This window comes from Thunnus maccoyii, chromosome 2 (assembly GCF_910596095.1).
Source record: "Thunnus maccoyii chromosome 2, fThuMac1.1, whole genome shotgun sequence".
NCBI classification, from domain to species: Eukaryota; Metazoa; Chordata; class Actinopteri; order Scombriformes; family Scombridae; genus Thunnus; species Thunnus maccoyii.
In genome coordinates this window covers 37,078,209-37,101,593 of record NC_056534.1, presented here as the reverse complement: position 1 = coordinate 37,101,593, position 23,385 = coordinate 37,078,209, and the positions used below count along the sequence as shown (strand labels likewise).

At 40.3% G+C, this 23,385-nt stretch overlaps 1 protein-coding gene across 3 annotated transcripts in view; it reads left to right on the top strand.

Annotated features, from left to right (window-relative positions):
• Positions 1–22,932, top strand: part of palm3 (paralemmin 3) — a 33,917-nt gene extending 10,985 nt beyond the window's left edge. For 2 of the 3 annotated variants that reach the window (XM_042434047.1, XM_042434041.1), the window contains exons 2-8: positions 10,950–11,002; positions 11,531–11,611; positions 17,381–17,508; positions 18,209–18,281; positions 19,470–19,500; positions 20,320–20,373; positions 21,092–22,932. In XM_042434047.1, the coding sequence (XP_042289981.1) occupies positions 10,958–11,002; positions 11,531–11,611; positions 17,381–17,508; positions 18,209–18,281; positions 19,470–19,500; positions 20,320–20,373; positions 21,092–22,083 (1,404 nt within the window). In that variant the 5' untranslated portion in view covers positions 10,950–10,957 and the 3' untranslated portion in view covers positions 22,084–22,932. Of the gene's footprint in view, positions 1–10,949; positions 11,003–11,530; positions 11,612–16,452; positions 16,636–17,380; positions 17,509–18,208; positions 18,282–19,469; positions 19,501–20,319; positions 20,374–21,091 lie in introns of those variants that run through there. The other variant, XM_042434056.1, reaches the window with a different exon arrangement.
• The last annotated feature ends 453 nt before the right edge of the window (positions 22,933–23,385 follow it).

Here is a 23,385-nt window from a genome sequence, read left to right as displayed (position 1 = left end):
TGAGCCGTGATGACTCATCCATAGCTGCATAGCATGTTATGTTTCAGCTTCATCATGCATATGTGTGTTCCAGATGACCGTGTTAATCTCTGCGGCCCTTCTGCTGATTTGATGAGTGGATGACAAGGTTTTTTTTACAAAGGCTTCACTACGCTGTCACTTTTGATCTGTTGCTCAGCTTAATGGCCGTGGACCCGACTTTCTCACCCTTCCAGACTTAATATTTTAAATTTGTGCGACAGATGGTGATTTTGACATGGCTTGCGATCAGAAGCTTGCCCATACTGGGAACCACTCAGAGGGCGGTGTCAAGCAGTAACCAACTGTGGCTGCACTGTGTTGACAGTAAAGACATTGTCAGTAGGACACAGTAAGACAAACCTGGCAGGTAAAGGTAATTATACGAACTCTTTGTCTTTCAAACAAACCCTTTTAAGGCTACTTATAATCAGTAATTACTTTGTGAGATCTTTGTGACATTAGAGAAGATAAATAAACACATAAGTTACAATAAAGTGCTGCATGACTTGATGTCAGCCGCTGGAATGGTTTTGTCCTACTTGGATCCATGTGATGTTGATGATGCAGGACAACAGTCGCCAAAAACTGTCCGATGAATGACTTGAATAAATGTGTAATGTGTGTTTACACCTCTTGGTTAATTTGCAATAAAAAGAGCCCATACAGCTTTGACAGTTGAACCTAGAAATGTTCACATCACATAACTTTCTGGATCAGCCCAAACAAGGATCACATGGAGCGCTGTGGGCGTGAGTTGTGTATATAAGTGTTCCTTTACCGCACAAGGATACTGAGGGCAGAGCCTGGCGAAGGCTAAGACCAGCCTACCTCCTGCTGAACAGAGGCTCTATTGTGAGTGTATGTGTGTGTGAGTGTGTGTGTGTGTGTGTGTGTGTGTGTGTGTGTGTGTGTGTGTGGGGTACCTGACAGAACACCATTGATCCCTCTTGATCCTTTTTTATGGCTGTACAACGTAAAGACAAAACGAGAGCGAAGGAATTTGCTCCTTTGAGATGCGATTGTTTCATCATAGTCTCCTCTCTCAACACGGTTTAGTCAAATTGTCAGTGCATTAAACTTGCTTTAGTCTAACCACTGAACACTGGGACCTGTAGGAAGATTTCTTTTGATATTCCCTTGCAGTGATGCCTTTGATGCTCTCAAGCTTGTGTGTTCTATTGTGATAATGTGTGCAAGCTTACTATCTACAGAGTTAATACGCTGATAAATATGGGATTGGTGGGTTGATGGCGTCTTTGATGCTTTGAAGTACACACATTATTTCAGCCTGTGTGTTACTTCAGAGGCTAGGCAGCAGGAGGACTGTCATGCCTGTGAAGTGCAGAGGTGATAAATGACTTGGCGTAAACCTGTGATGTATGTTGTTGACTTTGATAATCCTCAACACACTCCATAGTCTACTACACTGTTAGCTCTGTGACGTAGGACGAGCACATATATCCATATTTTACTGACAGACACACACACACACACACACACACACACACACACACACACACACACACAGAGCGGTGGAATTCAGTGTTTTCATTCCCCCCGATCTGGACTGTCAATCAAAGGTACCTTGGCTGTGTGCTGCTGTTGCAGCAGCACCATCCAGGCCACATAAATTCCACCAATACCACCCACCCACACATATAAACACACATGTGTACAGTGCACACATACACACACACACACAAAAACATACCCTCCCACTGTGTGTCAGATTTATTTCTATCTAGATAAACTGGGTATCTGTCTCCAATGATGCCGTTTGTGCTGCATAGTCTGTAAAGCAACTGAAAATCTATAGCTGATGGAAAAGCGTTTTACAGCGATTCCCTCAGTCATCCAGCAAGCTAGAGAACGATTTGATTCCCTGGTCTGTGACTGAAGATCTATCTAGGAATTTGTTTTACAGTTAGTTGGCTGTCTGTTTAACTCAGGCTCATCCTGAGCATCGGCCAGTGACGACAGCAGAGGATGCATAAGTTCAGAGATCAGGGTCGCTACGATTGCATGTTCTGTCTGTCGTCTGGAGGACAGCGGTGTTTGTGCTCTTCCTGTTCCCAAACACATGGGTGGAAGGGTATTTTTGGTTTACAGTGGCCTTGGAATACTATCTCTCTCTCTCTCTTTCTCTCTCTCGCTCTCTTGCTCTCTTTTTCTGAGGCCTGAAAATATGAAACTGTTCGGAATCGAAACTTTGAGGGCCTTTATTTCATAGTGGTACAACGATCAGCGCGGTCTTGATACATTTGATATTTTCCTGATCTTGAAATTTGTTGTGTCTGTCCGTGTGGTATTTTGATACCCAGCAGACACATGTGCACTAGTGGGAGGTGAAGCGCAAACATATAGGAGGTTCGTTTAAAAGAAGCAGCCTAAAAGCAGTGGTACTTTAAGGGAAACTGGGTCTTAGAAGTTACGCTGAGAACAAACATGTCTGTTTTTGGTGCAAAGTCACTCTGCTGGCATATAAGCACTTGAAGAATATGCACAGAGATATAAAAAAAATGCTTAAAATGTAAGTAAGCTATATTCAGTAGATGTGGAATTAAATCCCCAAGCATCAGGATAAATATTTTGGTAAATCTTAAACTGCCTATCTGAGAGGTAGAAGTCTTTATTCTACCTGTTCATGCAGAAGTTGGATAACTCGTCCGCATCGGTCCTGTGCGTTGCAGTGCTAACGATGCCGAATCACATTTTACGATTCAGTGTCACATACAGTAGAATTATGACTCAAATAGCGTCAGATTGAGTCAATGAATTATATACACTGCTTTCATTTTTTTTATTTATACACTCATTGTACTAGTTAACTGTTAAAAAAGCAGAATGTTGTAGTACTGTGTTCATGTTCATGTTGTACTGCGCTGAAGATTTTTGTTGTCATGCTTCACTGTGACTGGCACAGTGATGAAACCAATGATATGAATGGATGAGTGTATTTATTAATCATTATACCGTCTGATCTATATTTCAGCTCTTTTGCACTTCGCCTTGCTGCACATACATGCTACACAGGCTGTGCATCTAAGACCTACTGCTTTGTGCTTGTCGTTTAGTTTTCGCAAATAAAACCGGAGCCTCAGTCTCAGTCTAAAAAGCTCTGTACTTCTCTGCCCTTATCTGGTCCAGTTCCACTCATTCTTCATGAGTTGAAAATCCATCAGTGTTGAATAGAAGCAGGATAATAGGAAGCAGAAGTAGCTGTGGAAGCAGCACCATGAATGAGCCTCTAGCAGACGAACTGCACTTCAAAGCAGAAATTAGTCCGGCGTAGCATCACTAATACAGGTATTAGAAATTAATAAAACTACTAATGTAAGTAGTGGTATGGGCTTTTGTGATTGAGGGCACAGAATCTGACCCGACTCTATCTCTGTTTCCTCCTCTGTTCTTACCGTAATCATCCCCACCTCCACCCCCCCCCATCTCTCTCCAAGAAATGGAGCAGAAACTTCAAAGTGCAGAGAAGCAGCATGGCCAGCAGCCTAACAGCAGCGTAATTGCATCATCACACAAAAACAAAATGTCACCGGGTGGCCTTTTAATGACTCCCTCCACCCCCTCCACCACCAGACCTGAAGCTATTTTAGAAACTGTATGTTGTGTGTTCAATGGCCAGTGTTTACAGAGTCACTGATGCTCTTTGATCCTTCTCTTTGCCCTCCTCATATTAACTACATGTTCATTTTTAGGCAAATCGATGTTGAACATCTCACCACAGATGTTACATGATAACTTGACTACGCTCCTTGACCTTCTTCAGTATTAATATGCTTCTGCGCTGGCAACAGCCGTGGCCGGAGGCATTGTGTTTTGTTTGTCTGTCCGTCCGTACGTCCCTCCTGTTCTTGTCAACGTGATATCTCAGGAAGGTCTTTAAGGACACAAACATCCACTTGGACTTAAGGATGAACTGATTTAGAATTTGGCGGTCAAAGGTCAGGGTTTTGTGACCTCACAAAACACATTTTAACTCAAGAATTATGCTATTATGACCAAGTTTAACACAAATGTCTACTAGCATAAAACGATGAAGTAATGACAGTTTATATCCAAATATTCTCTAAGACAGCATGTTTCTCACTGGAAATGATTCACTGGAATCATACATGTCAATATAGTGATAACTTTCATTTCACTAGAAAATACACTTAATACCTTTTTCTTAAATTCCTTCCTAGTTTACATTGTGATGACTGATTCTCCACCAGCAAGACTCTGTCAATAATTCTCCCAGTCTAGTGAAGCCTGGAGTAAAAGGTGACTTGTAGCACAGTGATGTTGGAGTTTCATGACTGAAAGTTCACAGTTTTCATGCTCCAATACAGCCCGTATCCATCCCTGCCGTGCAAAAGTCAGAGACCCTGTGCTGTTACCTCTCTCATAAAATGTGAAACCATATCTATGTTGGAAATGGAGTACTGTATTTAAATAAACTAGTTCCTGATTCCATATTGTGAAATGGGCCTCAAGTTCCTGAAAGGTGTGCTTTGCATAGAGAGCTTATCTACATTTCATCTGTTGGAGCTATAAGCTGCCACTGAAATCATATTCTGAGAGTCAGTTAATACAGAGCAACAGGAGGCATTGGTGGTATGTAAATGCTACCTTTTAGCAAACACTGATTGTGCTGATTACCTCTCCCACAGTCTTCACAGACACCTTCTTTTTAAGGCCTCAGAAAATGAATCACTAATACTTTGGCTCAGTTTGAAAATATGACGAAGGCTTTTCTTTACATAGACTTTGATTTGGTTTTAGCTGAACAGCAAAAACAGGTTGTAGTAAAGGTCTTCTGGTCTTTTGATCATAACAAAAACTGCAGCTTGTTGCCTTACTGGAAAAGTGCTGCTTAAGATCTCCATCCTGATATAGTGTGAATTGTGCACCGCTCTTATGTGTGTCAGAGAAAGCCACGAGCAGTGAGCTGCGATACAAAGTGATTCTTAAAGTTTTTCATTCCAGACACCCTACTGTTCTTCCATCTGTTCCCACAGAGCTAATGTCGCTACATCAGCACTCAACATATAGACTTCATGGCACCCCACTAGGCAAATATACATTGTTATATAAACATGCACACATACGCTGAAGGCAAATATATGTTCTTTTGCACCAGTGCAGGAGGAATGTTTGCAATGCAACCATGCTGACTGAATGACTGAGAGGCAGCTGGACTCAGAAAGTTTCTGGGCCTTCTTGAACACACTATTAAGCTCCATAATTTACAATAGTACAGAAAATTATGGTTGTTTTCAGTTCATCTATTAATAAATTTAAAGTTGAAACAATTAGTTGATAAATCGAACAGTCAAGTGACAGAAAACTATTTTGATAATTGAATGCCAAACATTTTCTAGTGATCATAAACAACTTTACTGTGTGTTTACTTTGTGTTTTTTTATTTCAGACACTGCAGAATTACATCCAAAAGTCAATACAAAGATGCAAGTAGATGCAAATTCGCCCCGGGGCGGCCTGAATTGATGCGAATATGCATCCACTTGAGTTGAAAATGTTTCAACTTGAGTGATAAATTTGTGCATATCCCAGAGCTTTATGAATCTACTTTATAAAAGTACAGAGAGGAAAAGGAAAAAGTAGAGAGACTGGAGGGAAATAACTGCATCTGGAGTCTCTAGTGCAGCAAAAATTTGCTTCACATTCTGTCTTGGACTGTTGGTCACACAAAAAAAGGCTATTTGAAGACAACAGCTTGGAAATTGTGACATTTTTCTGCTTTTTTCAGACAGTTTGTAGACCAAACAATTGATAAACCAGAAAGGAGTCAGCAGATTAGTTGGTAATGAAAATAATCGTTAATTCATCGTTTAGTCTACACCCACACAGTTGGGTTTTTTTTGTTTTTTTTAACCAACCAACAGTCCAAAACCCAAAGGCATTCAGTTAACAATGTTACAAAAAAGCAGATTTCGAGGCTGAAACCAGCTATTGTTTGGCATTTTTGTTTGACAGAGAATTTAAAATGAAAACATTCTTGACTCTTGTGTTTTTGAAGGATTGACTATTCGGTAGTTTCTCTCTGCGCTGGGGTTATTGTTTCTCATGTGTCTGCTCTTCTTTTTCACCTTTGACCATAGCAGCTTCAGTGCTCTGTGTGACTAAGTGTGCGTGGGATATTAAGGGAGAGAGAGAGACTGTGAGATGTAAACCGGGAGAGACTCTGTGTGTGGGAGGTCATACCACTGAGGTCAGACAACCTACGACTTGCTCAACTGGAAAGTGTTTGTGTAGGATACAAATTATTGCCTTGAAAACAAAACAAAACAAAAAAAAAGCTGTCTGTTTTAATGGAACTGAGGCTTCAGTCATTGTAGTCATCTGGGTTGGCATGTAACATCTGTAATTAAATTCTGTAGCAGCCGAGCTGTGTTTCATGGACGTGTGCCATATTTGTGTTTTACTACTGCTGTTTGCTTCTGAGATATATTAGATATATTGTGAACAAGTGCAGCACATTTGTGGGTTTCCATGCTTTCTGAATACCACAAGAAGATTGTGGGAGTTGTGTGAAAATTCACAGTTAAGGTGCAAAGTTTCATAGTTAAAAGATTTTGCATTTGTAAAACTTCTAATTAGTTTTATAATGTGGCTACTGTCCAATAAAGAACAGAAATGATTTACAGTAAATTAATTAAAAAATGCTCCACACCAGCGGTTCCCAACCTGGGAGTCAGGACTCCACAAGCGGCTCCAAGGTAAGTGTAAGGGGTCATGAGATGATTAAAGGCATAAGAAAGAAAAAAACATGTATTTTTCTGACTTTTCTCCAACGTTTGCTTTTTCTTCCTCTTTGGCCCACTGACAAACCATTTAATAGAACCAGTCCAAGCATGCAAAACCACTCTTTGATTTCGTTGCACAGCTCATATCCGCAGTAATATCATAACCTGTGATCAAAAGTAGACATTCTTCATTTTAAGGGGTCACAGGCCAAAAAGTTGGGAGCAGATCAGTGAAGGAAAATTAGACAAATATTTAGGGAGCAACTTTTGCCCCCACTCTCTACAATGTCGGAGCATTTACAAAATTTTGGGGGCACTTTTTAAAAACTAGTAATTATAGCATAAAGTTGCTGTTTTTACTGTGAATGAGCCCAGATCAAAATGTATACAGTAATCAGCACCTTGTGTAACCACAACCACCTCAGTAAACACCGTCTCATTTGTAATAAGTGTCTAACTACAATAATAAGCACATAAAAAGCGAAACAATGCAGGCCTGATTTTATTTTGTAGGGCTCTTCAGTATAAACCACTAGATGACAGTATAAGATAATGATCATGAGATCATGCCAATATTTAATGGCCTTGATCTCATTAAATTTACCAAAAGTTGTGGCTGGGGGGGGATAATGTCATAATCAGATCTCCTTCAAGTCAAAACCAGTCTGACTTGGATGATTTCATCGTTGTGGGTCTGATGTATTGTATGTCATAGCCTCAGGTGTTTCACAGAATTACAGACTGGTAGCTACAAGTACTGTCAAATGAGTCAAAATGAGTGTAATATTCCTCCTTTATTGATGCAACTCTGGAAATAACTTCAGTTGAATGTTTTAATAAGCTTTATTTCATCCCCAAATGTAGCCCTGCTGACATTTTGACCATGTATGAAATAACATCATAGACTTGACTGTTGAGCACTGCATCATTGGTTAGTAGACTGAAAACATATCTTCTAGATTTGGGACTAAAAAGCTTCACTTCACTTGGTGCATTGAGCTCAGTAATGTTAGTCAAGGGCACTGATCACCCCACCAGTCACTAATGTTAGCTAACATGCCTGACCAAAGACATTTTAAAGTTAGCGTTAGCATTAATGTTACTCACCATAAGCAAGTCGATGATGCTAGCTTGTTTGGTGACCATGAGCTGAAGACTTTTTAATCTTTTTGCTTCCTTTAACGAGGTCATGATTAGCTTTTAAGCTCTCTAAGGCTACGTTTGAGTGGATGAGCTCTGTATCCTTTACAGAAGAGGAGAATCGTATTATTCACCTCTTCAACACCAAATCAGTCTATTTTCCATTTTTCAGTTGTAGAAGCGGCGACTTTCTTTCCCGTCTTATTGGCTGGGGGTGGCGTTGGTGACGGACTTTCTTCGGTAACAGTTGGAGCTTTTTTAATGAGGTAACGGTCCATCACAGCAGCCGCAACGTCACTGTAGGTGCAGGATCGCCTGGCCTCAGCAGCGTAGTGTGAACAACAGCGATGTTTGTGTGAGTGTGTGTTAGAGACTGAAATAATAAAATGATGACTTAATGTAGGATTGGGATATTGGCCTAATCTGGTAAATATAAAGTTGAAATCTTGGGGACAGTTTTTGCCCCTCAATCACGGTTTGTAGGGGTATTCTGAGATGTCTTGGGGCATTTTGCTCTTGCCCCCTGTTAATTTTGCTGGATCAGATTGACCTGAGTGTGCTTGTTAATGATCAGGCAAACAAACAAGACTTTTTACAGTTTCCCTGTTCTTCCAATTCTTGAACAATCTCTTGCTTTATGTCTGCCCTGTACAAGATTTTTTTCTTACTTTTGTGTCACAGACAGTTTTAGGGATTTGAATCCCAAACCGGTCGCCACATTTACCGCCACCTCGTTCCCCTCATGTCTTCTTCCCAACCATCTTGACTTTCTCTGTCTCAACTTTTTGACTTTGTCAGCCTTCCCCTCTCTACCCTCCTGTATCATGTCTAATTATCAAAGTCAGTGTGTGTCTACGGGGAGCTCCTCAATACCTCCTCATCAAAGCCTCTGTTTGTGTTTGCTTGTTTATCTCTGGCTGCTATTCTAGGCGCTCTCCTGGAGCCCTGATGAGACACAAGCCTCCACTCCCTACGGAGGCTTATACTGTAAGCTGTCACTGCACCTCCAGTCATTCAAAACACAGCCAAAATGAGATTTTGTCTCTTTCTACCTCTGTTGCTCTTGGAGGGTGCATTCTCTCCTGTCTCCCAATCTCTCTATATATTTATCTATATATATATGTATATCTTCATATGTCTACTGATCATTCCCTCTGTCTCACCACCTCAGATCTTGAGAGAACTCTGGTGCAATGAAAGGCATGCCAGAGATTATTTCCCCCCTTCCCTCTTCTTCTTTCTTTCTTCTCTGTTCTCCCCTTCATACACAGTACACTTATGTTTATTTTTTATTTTTTTATATGGACCTTTTTCCCCTATGACCCCTATGGGTGGTGGTAAGGAGACATTTCTCACTATGATAACTAACAAACCCTGAGGACCTGAAAGATATACTGTATTGGAGCAACAATAGCATCAGCTTTACTTGCCTTGTGGGTAGAAATGAGAAACCTCATTTGTGGAGTGTGTATGTGTTGGGTGGGGAGGGGGGAAGGAATGAAAGATGTGGCTTTGGGTAGATGTGTCAAAGCTTATTTTGTCAGTTTGCATGTGAGGTGAAGAAAATAACTTTTATTTTTTGCAGTTTTGAAGTGTCTGTGTGCAGTTGTATTTTTAATGTAAAAGCTAAAGTCACCGTTTGGGTTTGATCTTCTTATTGCTGTCCTCAATCATTAGCTTTTTTATGGGGTTGTATGTTATGTATCTGGAGTGTTTGAGGTGTGTGTGTGTGTGTGTGTGTGTGTGTGTGTGTGTGTGTGTGTGTGCATTGGTAAGCACACGTTATGTGCTTCAAAGCTCTGTGATGGCGATTAGCGACACAAGTTGTGACAGTGTGGCATTTGTTACAGAAGTAGGGCCCCCTATTATTCAGATATCGCCCAATGTGAATTCCCAGCCTCTTGTCATGGATAAATGTGTTTTTAGTGTAGGACAGAGCTGTTTACACACCACAGGGGATTGTCAGTGACTGGAAAATTATTATGGTCATAACATTAAAAACTTCCAAATTCCAATAACAGTGTTTTCATTAAAATTATTCTTATCACATAAAGACTTTTTTATGGAACCCACCCAGTGCAGAATTGCATGTTGGCCAAAAATAAGTGTTGTTTCTTTCCTGTGAAGTTTTTTTAAGAAGGAAAGTTTTCTAAAAGTAGAGTTATGATTTTTGATGGCGGGGACCCAACCAGTTAAGGCAGATGGCCGCCCAGCTAGAGCCCAGTTCTGCTCAAGGTTTCTTCCCGTTAAAGGGGAGTTTTTCCTCTCTGCTGGGGGAATGTTGGGTCTCTGTAAATTAAAGAGTACAGACCAGACCTGCTCTATGTGAAAAGTGCCCTGAGATAACTTCTGTTGTGATTTGGTGCTATATAAATAAAACTTGACTTGTCTTGACTTTACTCAGTTGCTGTGAGCTGGTATGACTCTAGACTATGCTCTCTCATGTACCTCTGAGTTTTGGGGAACTCAAATATTGTCCCATTTAGTGTCAGCTGCAGGGAAAACAAATATTGCTGATGCTTATTTTCTTGGAGATGCCTGAGGCTGTCATGATAGAAACAAGAGGCTTGATGGGGCGTGGGGAAGGCGTTTTTTGGTGAGGTTGTGAATGGTGTGGGGGACTTTGGGTCATGGTGGCTCTGCAGATGAGGGCGACCCAGATACTTGTCCAATTACATGCTTCACACTTTAAGATCTTGCCTCTGATCTTGTGCTGCCACTCGTCAGCTGCTGCCTCTGTAACCTCTGATGTAGGACTCTCGGAGTTTTGGGACCAACAGTTTGATTCTCTTCTCTACATACTCTTCAGACCACAGACACATTTTACACTTGAAAACCATGTGGCACAAAAACATTGACATCTGAACATAAGAAAATGCTAAATAGGGTTTTTAAACGATTGCAAATGATTCATGTAGCCAGACTTCAGTCTCTCAGTCCAGTGAAGGCTGTAAGTTCAGAGAATAAGTGGATCCACTTGTGTCATATTTATTTAACCTTTGACCCTGTCTCGTTGTGTCACAGGTGCCAGGATGGATGAGGCGGAGAAGTACAAACAGCGACTGGAGGCCATTGCTGTGAGTCCACACACACACACACACACACACACACACATACATTTATCTGTGTATACAGAGAAAGAGAGGGTAAGGAGACTTAGCTTTGCTCTCTGAGCTGCTTGTAACTCCTAAATAATTAAGTGTGCAGTGTGGTGAGCCAGGGTGTCCCTGGTCCCATGAAAACAACACTGAGTTGTCATGGGGACAATTTCTCTGAGCGTTATGGGATATAGACTATACCTGATGTCTGTGGTGATGGTGTCCTTGTGGCAGATGGTTGACCAGGTGTCCCTGTTTTACTTTCCCAATGATGTTTAATTCACTTCTGTCTCTTCCTTTTCTTTGTTTCTGTTTAATAATTTACGTCAGCTTGTTTGCAACGTATGTCTGGATGTTGATCTGACTTTCCCTGTTCATATTTCTTTTTTAGTTTAATAAAATCTTACTCTTTTTACTCTCACTCCCTCTCTGGCAAACTCTCAATATGCATACATTCATTCTCTGTCTTTCGGTTTCTCTTCTTCATCCCTACTTGTCCTCTTTCAGGAGAAGCGTCGGCTGCAGGAGGAACAGGACAAAGCCAGAAGAGAGATGGAGGATGAGAAACTGAGACTACAACAGCTCAAGGTCTGACACACATATCAAGATGATCTAACCTGTCTCATTAATTCACACACACACACACACACACACACATGCAGCCTTAATTTCACTCAGCTAAAATTCCAGCTTGTTAACAAGCAGATAGCCTCCAAATGTATTTCCTTTTCCCACATACATACACACACAAATGAAATGTACAACCTTCCACATTTCCTGGTTTTTGCAGGTCTCTCGCAAGGTTAGAGGCAAGCCTTCCTTTGCTGAAATCAGTTTTTATACGAGTGTTTACACACTCTGCAAGTCACAGAGCTGCTCTATTGTTTTCACATCATTTCCAGACTGGCGTTCCCACTTCCTACTCCACTGTGTTACGCTGCCCCCAGGCACATTCCTCAAATTGTGTGTAATCTGTGCAGCATGTGTTTGTGTGCATGCAGGTATGCATGTGTGCGCTGGTGTGGTCATGCAAGTGAAGTGTTTTGGATATGCTCACCATATATGAGTATGTGGACAACACCTGCTTTGAGAGAATTTCTTCAAATTTGGCACAAATGTCCACTTGGACTCAAAGATAAACTGATTTTGGTGGTCAAAGGTCGAGGACATTGTGACCTCATGTCCGTCCCGTTCTCGTGAAGGCGATATCTCAGAAACGCCCAGAGGGAATTTCATTACAGGTCACCGTGTCCTCACAAAACACATTTGGCCATAACTCAAGAATTCAAACACTAATTATGACAAAGTTTCACGCAAATGTCTAACAGCATAAATTGATTAAGTGATAACATTTTATATCCAAAAGGTCAAAGGTCAACTTCAGTGTGACATCATGTTCTTCTGGCCACTATTCAATGCCATAACTCAGGAACAGAAGGGGAGATCGGGACCATATTTCACATTTGGTCAGATACTGAATTGGTGACACTAATCTTGGGTGGAAGATGTGTGTGAAGCATAAATGTTTTAGAATTTGTATCTTCTTTGCATTTTGTTTTCTAAGGCACTTGTGTGAGTCCAACCTCTTCATTTCTTCTTCTCCTGTTCCTCTGGTAGTCCACCACAAGCTTGTTAGTTTTGCTGATATTGAGCTTCAGGTGATTATCGTTGCACCATGTGATGAAGCTCTCTATCAGTCCTCTGTACTCCTCCTGTAAAAATAGTCTGTAAGTGTAGACGGCATGTTTCTCACTGGAAATTATTCACTGGAATCATACAAGTCAATATAGTGATGACTTTCATTTCACCAAAAAATACACTTAATACCTTTTAATTAAATTCCTTCAAAGTCGTCACTACATGTCTGGACAGACATGATTATAAACTGCAACTTGACTGGTTGACAGAGGAATACAACCGTAAGTCAGTATTTGTAGTTGATGATTATTCCAATACTTGCTCTCTTACAGGAGGTGATATTCTCATGGCTTTCAGTACATTCATTAGCTTTGACATTGACTCTAACCCCAGTGTAGATATAAGGATGTGATAGGAGGGAGCAGCAGCTTGTATGCTGTTCCTGACCTGCAGGAAAGTATAGCAACGGTTGTGTCGAGCCAGCCAAAAGGCACAGGGAAGGGAACAGAGCAGGGCTTGTTCTTCGCTGCAGGAGAAAACACAGAGATGGTTTTGTGACGCTTATATTTAAGTAGGTAGCTACTGACTAACAGTTGCCAGATTTTGGAAACATGGGGCCATATAGGCTAGAGGGGAGTGTGGGTTTTCAGATGCTTTCACCTCAGCAGCAGAGTGAAAAGACATCATCTGGCTTTACACCGTTGGAGTATGGCTGCTGTGAGAGCTAGTAGTAGATTTTAGAGCATATAACCACATAATTACAATTAAAAATGACGATCCTGGTTATTTTACTAGATGAAATGTAATACTTGAAAGTTCCCAGCAGATTGACTCTTTATTCGTACTTGTCAGGGTCAGACGAGTGCTCCTTGAGCTGGTAAGGATTCATTGTAGACTCAAGGGCACTTTAGCAGCACAGATGAATGCTGGAAAAAGATTCTTGAACCAAGGTCAGTTGATTGTAATACGGCTGTCACACTTACTAAGTCACCCTGCAGCCATTGATATTAGTCCTGATGTACGGTGGAAAACACAGCTGATTTTTTTTGTTTGTTTGTTTGTAAATAAAACATTAATCTGCCTCTTGACAGTTGCATGCTTCCAATTATCTCAGTGAGGTGTATAATATCTACATTGTGCAATCATTTGAAGAGTTTCCATTCATTTCTACTTCTACATCTTTTAAAAAGAGGAATTTAGTTTTTCTGAAGACATTCTGCAACAAATAGCAATGGAAATACATATGTGGAGTAAATAACGGTAGGCTTGACTGATAAGCCTGACAAATGGCACTAAACCACTATTATCATTGTCAACAATGTTTTGTTTATTTATGACAGTTACTACCGTAAAGTATGTAGGAGAGGTGCCAAAAAGAAAGTCGGGCAAGTGCACTGAATGTATGAACCTGTGACTGGAGTTACTAGTAGCTACAAAGACTGAACACTCACTAGTTCTTCTTATATAAACTAGAGCACAGTTCATTACAATCATAACATCATTTTCATGTCACTTTCATCATTTGGGTTTATCATCAAGTTTGTTTTGATTTCTTGATGCAGAGTGAAATATGTCCAACTGTAGTTGACCTGGAAGTAAAAACATTCCAACATTCTTTGGATATGGATTTTGTTGACTGATGTACTCACTTTAGTCCAGCTAATGTAAACACAACATTGCCAAAGTTTGCATAAAATACACATTAATGTCCTGGAAACAGCTGTGAATGCTTTGGAAAGGTGGAGATACTGTATGTACTGTAACTCAACCCACATTGTTAGTTAGAAAATCACACGGGGCTAGCACTTATTAGTGGGGGTGTAATGAATCCATTATATTTTAAGATGACATTAAGTATATAGACGCCTGTTTAGTTTGAGAAGGACTGTCTGGCTTTCAATAGAAACTCCCACAATTGATAGACTTGTGATGGATGTGTCTCTCATTGTCACACAAACACAGACAAACAGCATTTAAAGGGTCTGTGCTTCAGCAACGAAGGACATCTAAAGAAGGATGATGACAAAACAGTGACAACTAGATGTTATTTAATTGAATCTTAGACTTAAAGAGATGCTGTGTTGCTGTTGTCAGGCGTTTATAACAGTCTAGAAGATGACATTAAGAGAGAAGTCAGCTCTACAAACTACAGAGAACTGAGCTCTTGTTTTAGTAAAACTTGAAAGTACTTTGTTTGCTGTACTGTTAGGAGGCATGGTAAGTAGCCTCAGGCAGCTTTCTTTCGCTGGGTCATGTCTATTTACTAGAGCATGCTAGGAATAAGACAAGAAGTGCACACATGCTGTATTTCATGCTTGCTTTCCCTCTGTTTGATAGCTGAGATGAAGACTGGTTACACTGACTCATAGGTGTTTCTCTCTGTCTGTCTTCTCTTCTCTTTCTCTCTGTCACTTTTTTTTTCCACTTCTCACCTTCACAATCTTCAAATAACCACATTTCACTTTATTCTCCCCGTGTCAGTTTCTCACTCTGGCCAGCATGTCACTGCTCCATACATCTTTCTCCTCCTCCTCCTCCTCTCTCCAGTCTTCACTCTTTTGCTTTGGCTTTGTATAAAATCACTCCCTTGCTTACTCATTTCCCTAAATAATCACTTGTTTACTCTATGGTGAGCAGCACATTAAGATTTCCAACACTTTTGAATCATCACGTTTGAATCATCGTTTTGCATTGCAACCGATAAGTGTAGTGTATCTAACTTGTCTTCCATCTATGCAACACACATTGCACTGTGGGACTGTGACTTATTGACACAGTGGCTGTTTCCAGAATCACACCATATTTACTCGCATGGCAAGGCAAATGTATTTATATAGCACATTTCATACCAGAGGCAACCCACAGTGCTTCACAGAGTACACAGACAAAAGCACAACAAAACTAATGATAAAAACACACAGAATAAACACAAACAACAACAAAAATATACAAACACCTAAATTTAATTTAAAAAAAATCACTTTATAGAAGCAGGCAAATCATAAGGACAGTAATAAAAAGTTGCACCTATATGAAATTGTAGATCTGGCCACATAAAATACAGAGCATTACACAATTTCATTAAAAGCAATGGCAGACAGGTAAGTCTTAAGTTTGGATTTGAAAGTAGAAGTTAAAGGCCACTTCACCATGTTTTGACTCTTGGAACAACCAGTAATCCAGAAGCAGCTGACCTGAGAGCTCTGCAGGGTTTGTACTGGGTCAGGAGATCTGATATGTATCCAGGACTTCAACTGTTTGGTGATTTATGAACAAACAATAATATTTAAAGTTGATTGTCTGAGAAACTGGAGTTATATGCTGAGAAAGTACTTTATTGAAAGCACTTTATTTACCCTCCAGCGTTTTATTTGAGTGTCTGCATTCTGAGTGTGTAAATGTGCCCTCAAAAAACGTCTGAGCCAGTCCAGGCTGTGCCCAAAATCAGTCCCTTGTTCACACCGTAGTTTACACAATAGTAAGCAGTAAATTGTAATTTCGGACACTTAATCATCATCATTTTGAGGAGTCATCGGCTGTAGAGTCACCAACAATAATTTTCACATAGAAGGCAGCACATTGCATTGTGGTATTGTTAGCAGAAAGTAATGTCCATGCCAGGGACACTACTGTTTTCATTCCATTGTGAACTTTTTGAAAGTAGTCAGCACTTTTTGAGGGCGCTATATAGTGGATGAATGTAAGCACTAATTCAGACACTCAAAATGGCACTGTATAGTAAACAGGGAGTGATTCTGGACGCAGCCTCTTGCTCTCATCATACTGCTGCCGGCAGCAGTTAGTTTCAGTTGAACATTCTGTTGCCGGGGGCAACCACAGCTCAGCTCAACAACAGTTGGTGTTAAACTGAGATTGTTAGCTAGCTAGATAACTGTTACAGCTATCTGTGACCAAGCAAATATTGAAAGGGATCTTTTGTCTACTCTCAAAATACCTCCTGTGGACCGTTATCTGTAGGTACTCATTTATTAGAGCTATTTTCTGACTCTTGTAAGTGTATGTAGATTTTAAGGAAGTGTTTAAGTGTCAACCAGGCTTGACATTGTTGCTAGCTATCTGTCCATTGCTAATTAGTTAGCGTTATACTCTCTAGGTTACTGTTGATTTGCTGTTGGGCTACTGTTGATGGTTTGTAACTTTTCTTCTCTTGTTTATTTGATTAATAGGTAACTAATACTTTTCATGAAAGGACATGTAACAGTTAACTCATTTGACAGTTAGCGTTAGCCTATGTTTTTGTTATTCCAGTTGCTAATTAGATGTTACAAATTTGGTTTATCTTTTGTTTATTGTGTTGTTGTTTTTCATGATTTGTAATCAAACATATGATTCAGATCATTTAACTTGCAAATACAGGTTTCACCCTCGAAAATCTAATACTGGTCAAGCTCCATTTGTAATCCCTAATTGCATTATTTTGCAAAAATTGTATGTATAATTTATATTGATAATATATTTATATAAAATCAGTTTTTAAAAGAGTCTATCACAATGACTAAGCACTTGCAGCCTAATAAAAGCTGAGATATTAGAGGGATAGCTACCATGGCACTGTATATCAATTTACAGTATATACCATCATATTTCAATTGAAATTATCTTGGAATTACTAATTAATAACACAACATAATCTACATAGAACACTACTGAAAGTTGACTCACGCTCTCCCTCCTCTCTCTCTCTCCCTCTCTCTCCAGAGAAAGTCTCTGAGGGACCAGTGGTTAATGGAAGGAGCTCCTTTGTCCCCAACCTCCCTGGACGCCCAGAGCCCTCGCTCCCCTCTGTGGGGCTCCCAGGCCCAGGAGATCGAAAAGCGCATTGACAAGTACAGCTACAGTGTGTGTGTGTGTGTGTGTGTGTGTGTGTGTGTGCGCAACTTGGAGCTAGGAGACCAGGAGACAGTTAGCAGAGCAGACAGAGCATGAGAGAACTGTCACATTTTTGTTGTATTTGTATAGTTGAAACTTCATGTATAATTGATAGTTGCAGCGTTCCCTTTTCTATTTTTGTTTTCTTGTCATTTCTGCTGTTGTCGTACATTATGTATGCTTTGGCAAAGTTGAGATTTAATTCTGCCAGCACTGAACTGGGAGAGTGAGAGCGTAATCCAGCCTGCACACTTGCCAGACAGGACTAGACTTTTCCTTATTGTAGTGGACAATGTTGTCAAGTCCCTGAAGATTTCACTCCTATATCCCAATCTCATTATTGCAAAGGTCCACGGCTCTGCCTTGCTTTCCAACAAGACTCCTCACACACACTGTACATGTCCTCTAGGGGGATTTAAACACACTGTCTTAGCATAGACATGCGCCTACAGTAGGGTCACTTAGACTGGGATCATAAATAAATCATATCTGGGATCATGTTTGAATGTGTGTACATCATAATATTTAAAAGCATCGTAAACTACTAGTGTATTGTTGATATAAATTTGATGTGTTTGTTGTGTGTGTGTGTGTGTGTGTGTGTGTGTGTGTGTGTGTGTGTGTGTGTGTGTCTGCACAACTGTGTTACTGTCTCAGGTTGCAGGCAGAGAGTCAGCAGCTGGCAGAGGAGGAAGAGAAGCTGAAGGAGCAGATGGAGGATGGCCAAACGGTGAGGAACTTGTTCACACACACACACACATGCTAACACTCACCCGCTCACTCTGTGGACACAAAGGGGGGGTTGGAATATGTGTCGAACAAGTTTGCTCCATCATCTTCCATTAAGCGGAAATTTTCCCACAACTTCTGTCTGTGGCTTTTTGCCATAGATAATGTATTTCCTCTCTTAATGTACCTTTTGATGTAGCACCTCTTTTTCAAAAGCAGGAACTTTATGAATGTAAGCTGCCCTGATAGATAAACAATTCAGCACTTGATCCACTCTAGAATTGTTTCACCTCAAGCCAAGCACAAGTTTGTTTGACTGAAAGTCTTTATAGTATAACACAAGAGTTGTCACTGCTTCAGGTTCTTTTTAGTAAGGTAGTTTATCATGTGTTCATCTTAACCTTGGCTTTTTAAGTTCAGCTAAAATCAGCTGGATTCCATTTTTAATAGCTGTTACAGCTGATTAGCCGTGCTGGCTGTGATAGATCAGACATTTAATGTATGACTACCCTCGATTTGGAACTACAGCACATCCAACAGGCCCTGCCAGAAAATCTCTGGTTCAGTGGTCAGACTGAGAGTGACTGACAGCTAATATCTGGCAGCTCAAACAAGCACATGAAGAAGATTTCTTTATCAATTTTAGTTTGCTTAATGCTGTCTTATGAGCCTAGAGATGTGATAATATGTTGAGGTTCTTGAAAGTGGGCTTTTATTTGTAACAAATGTACAAACACACATACACAGGATAACTGTCCAATACAGTACATTTATCTATGCAGCACGTGGCCCGTATTTATGGCATTTCACAGTAGGACTAACAGACTGTGATGTTGTTTTATGATGACATGCTGTAGTTCTCTGACAGTCTCGGCTTGAAACATTAGACAGTAGTAAGTTTGAAGTATGTTAGAGAGCATCACTTTATAAAGTGTAGATTTTGTGTGTATAGGTAAATGCAAAAATATTAATCCAAAATTAGATGTTGAAAGGATATTTGGAAATATGTTGTTTAGCCTACATAGCAGTAAACAACGGTATTTATGTGGCTTAAAAAAAGTAAATGTTAATTAAGTAGGTATAAATAAAGGTAATTCAACTTTTTTTTCATATTCCTTTCAAAATACATCATTTTCATTATTCCAGTTACCGTATATTTTATTCCAACCCTTTCCCTTTCACCCAACAGGAGTCAGTGAAAGTGTCAGAGGCCGGAGTAGGTAAGTGTGATCAGATAAATGCTTTAGTACAGATAAATGTTAAGATTACAGTGGACATCTTAGAAAACTGCATTTAAATTGGCTTCTCACCAGACAAAGTGATGAATTGATGCAGATTTCACCCTGTCGAGGGGTCAATATGAGCATTTTAAAGTCCTTTGACAAGCTCTTAACATCCACAGTATATAACAAAGTGCCGAGCAAAGCTTTGCTGGCATCCATCTGTCTGCCTTTTTCAATGCTCACACTGTTCAACCCTCAGACACCTTATCATTATGAAACCACCCTGCGCAGACACGCTGCTTTTCTGGCTGCCACCACCTGTAGGCCAAAGCTACACTTCTAATGCTACTCTTAGTTAATTACATCAGCACATATTAATTTGATCTAATTTGTTTAATGTTTCGACTCCTTCCCAGTTTTTTGATCTTTGTGTGTAATGAAAAGAAGGACGGTCTTCTGCCAGATTTTGTTGTTATTTGTGTTGAGTGACACTAACATTTCCCTCGGGGGATAAATTAATCTATCTAGCTATCTATCATTAATATAATGACAAGAAAAGTTATACAAACAAGCACAGATGTATTGATTATGCCACATTATAATTCTCTCTGCAGTTTGGACTTCAGCTGGTGAGCTAGTAAGAGGTGCATCTTAGTTTGATTGAGTATTTTAATTTAAAGGCACAGATTGCAAAATTTGTCATTTGAGTGTCATTTTCTAAAAACGACGTCCTTCTTCACATAGTAATTCATGTATTCTATACTGCATACTGTTACCTGCTAACACTGCAATAAATACAAATCTTTTCCTTCTCAGAAATAGTCCAAGATGCTGTTTTGCAGAATGGAGAAAACAATGCAACAGGATTAAGTGGGTATAGAGTTAACTCCTTTGTTATAAAATGCACACAGACATGCATTAAAACATTGACATAAATCTCATGTGCAGAGGGCACAAATCCCTCACACATTAAATCACATGTAAAGGCTCATTGATGTCAACGTCTCTCTCCACTCTTTAAATCAAGCCTTTAAAGACCATGAAATCCCCTATAGATTCACTCCTCAGTATACATTGTCTATAGGAAATTTGCATTCTAAAGAAAGGAGTGGCACAGGCATAGCTATAGTTCACAAAACGTTCATACATGCTGTGATGAATATTTACATATGTTGAATATGGTTTTGCATATATATTTATGCTAATAGGGGCTAAAGTGCGTAACTTGCGTTTTTAAAGGGCAGTAGGTACGTGGACATGTCAGCAGGATGCTGCTCAAGCTGCACATGAGAAAGTTCTCAAAACGAAAGTGACCCATCCGTTTGTATTTAAATCATCCAGGGTCTATAACTTTCTTGCCCAGACTGCAGAATCTAAATCTGCATGTAATGCACACATTAATGCAACTCACTTCTTTCTCATGACTTAGCCTTACAGTGTTCAGTATATTTTACTTTGGCTTATTGATTGCAAATTTACTCAACATCATAGAGATGCATGAACAGCACTAGCTTTTCTTATTAATCCACTTTCACAAATCATTGACTCAATTAATAAAGGTGATATTAATTTAATGTTTTATCTTCAGAAACAACTGAAGAAGAAGTAAAGGCAAACCAAACCCCACTACTTGAAGAGGCAGCAGCTGTGCTAACCAATGGCAGAGGAGACACAGAGGCAAACATAAATCATGATACTGCAGAGCAGATAACTCAGTCCGCCACCAACGGGCCACTCGGAGAAAGTGAGAGTGTTGTTAGCATGAAGTTGGAACCTGTGTTGAGCCAGGCTGTCTCTGAAGCAGAACTTGGTCAGGTTCCAAATTTCATTGACATTCACGAGGAGGAAGAAGGGACACTGGTAATGAGAGCAGAACGTGTGATCATCACAGATGAAGGGGATGATGTACCTGAGGATCTTACACCCCAGGAAGATCAGCAGAAGACTATGCAGCCAGAGGAAACCCCTCTTCCAAATGCAGAAGCAGCCACAGAGGGAGGGGAGGCTGTGGAGGAGGTGATAAAAACAGAAGCAGATCCAGAAACTTTCACAGAATCAGAAAAGGGACCCTCTCCAGGGGCACAACCAACAACTGGAGATGCAGACGTGGAGAACGGAGACGGTGAGACAAAAGCTGAAGCAGAGGACAACCAATTAGAAGTTCCAGCCTCTGTGCAGCTGCAGTCCCCAGCCAATGCTCTAGAGGGCACTACAGTGGCTTTGGTGCCAGTCTATTCTGAGGCGCAACCCTGCACTCTCACCCCGGAGCAAGGGGCAAAGGCTGAAGCTACAACAACACTGGAGGGAGCTGAGGCAGCTTTAGTCCAAGACCCTGTCCAAGACCCTGCAACCATGCCTGGTCAGTTCCAGGAGGTTCCCCTGGCCGATCCCCAGGAGATGCAGAGGACAGAGCCAGAGCCGGGGGAGCAGGAACCCCTTCTGTCCCAGGCCAAAGCCCCCAACACTCAGGCAGAGCCGGCAGCAGCCAGCACAGAGACACACAGCCCAACCAGGGCTAACCAGGGAGAGGAGAATGAAGCACCCAAACGCAAAACCTGCCAGTGCTGCTCTGTCATGTAAATGCCCGCTTTGTAAACTCATTTCCTCTCTCCCTCTTCAGTCTGCCAGTTTCCCTCAGTCTGTCTTTCTGCTGTAAAATTCATAACACACTCCTTCCCTTGTCCCTTTATTTTGTGCACCCATCCTTTTTCAAATCAGTACGCCCACAAGCTACTTCCCTTTCCTCTCTTTTTACTCTCTGCCCTCATTCCTTGTAGTCATCTTGAAACTCTCTCGTCCCATTCTTAAGCTTGGGTTCTCCAAAGAGGAAGTGAGTTCTCTCCAACATGAAGAGAGAGGAAGTATGGACTGGACTTGTCAGTATTTAAGTGCCTTTTGGAGCTCACTACCCATGACTGCACTTTTTAAATTTTCTTCACACAGTGTGGACCAAAACACATGGAGGTGTTTTTTTTACACAGTTTGAGTTTGATTTAATGTTCCCGGTTCGCAGATAAGCCAGCCAAACTACACAAGATCACAAAAATCCACATTTTAGTCGCAGTCAAGCGGAAAACAGACTGAAGATGTTTTATTGTAAGCTGTTGTATCTACATGTATAATTCATTGGCTAGTTTTCATAATGTAAATATGAGAGTAAACTGGAAAAGATGTGGAGAGGTTCAGAGAGGATATTATTCTAATTTAATGACTTTAAAGTTGAATTATTTTATTGATTTTGGTCTTTTATTAGTGATCTTTTTAATCCAAGTATAGGGCCAGAACATTTTTATTCACTCTGCAATACAGATTACACATACTTAGTAGTATGAGATAGTCTCATTTATAAATGACATGAATTGTTTTAAAAGAGAGATTATTTTAAAATACCTGGAAGTGAATGAATGAAATGAATTTTGTATTTTTACTAGATTGCCTTTGAAGAAAGGCTTCAGAGCTCCTGACACAGCTCTGTGCATAGATGTATATACTGCATGCAGAAAGCATGTGGAATTGAGATTGTCTGAAATGTCAGTTTTGAAATGATTAATGAATGGTTTAATGATTAAACTGACATTTGTGATACATTACTTGATGTACTTGACGTTTATCCAGCATTTGTCCCAAACACCACATTGCCTCACGCAAAAACAAACACACAAGATAATTTTTAACCATTTGTTTCACAATGTCATTTCTCTTATTCTAGTAGCACCAGACCATAGTTCCTCCGATTTACAGAATACATAATAATAATAATAATAATAATAATAATAATAATAATAATAATACATGTATTCCTGATCTATGGGGGATCCTTTAAGACGCACTATGAGGAAATAGAGCAGTGTTGTTCTCCTACAATGTAAGCTGAAGATTCGA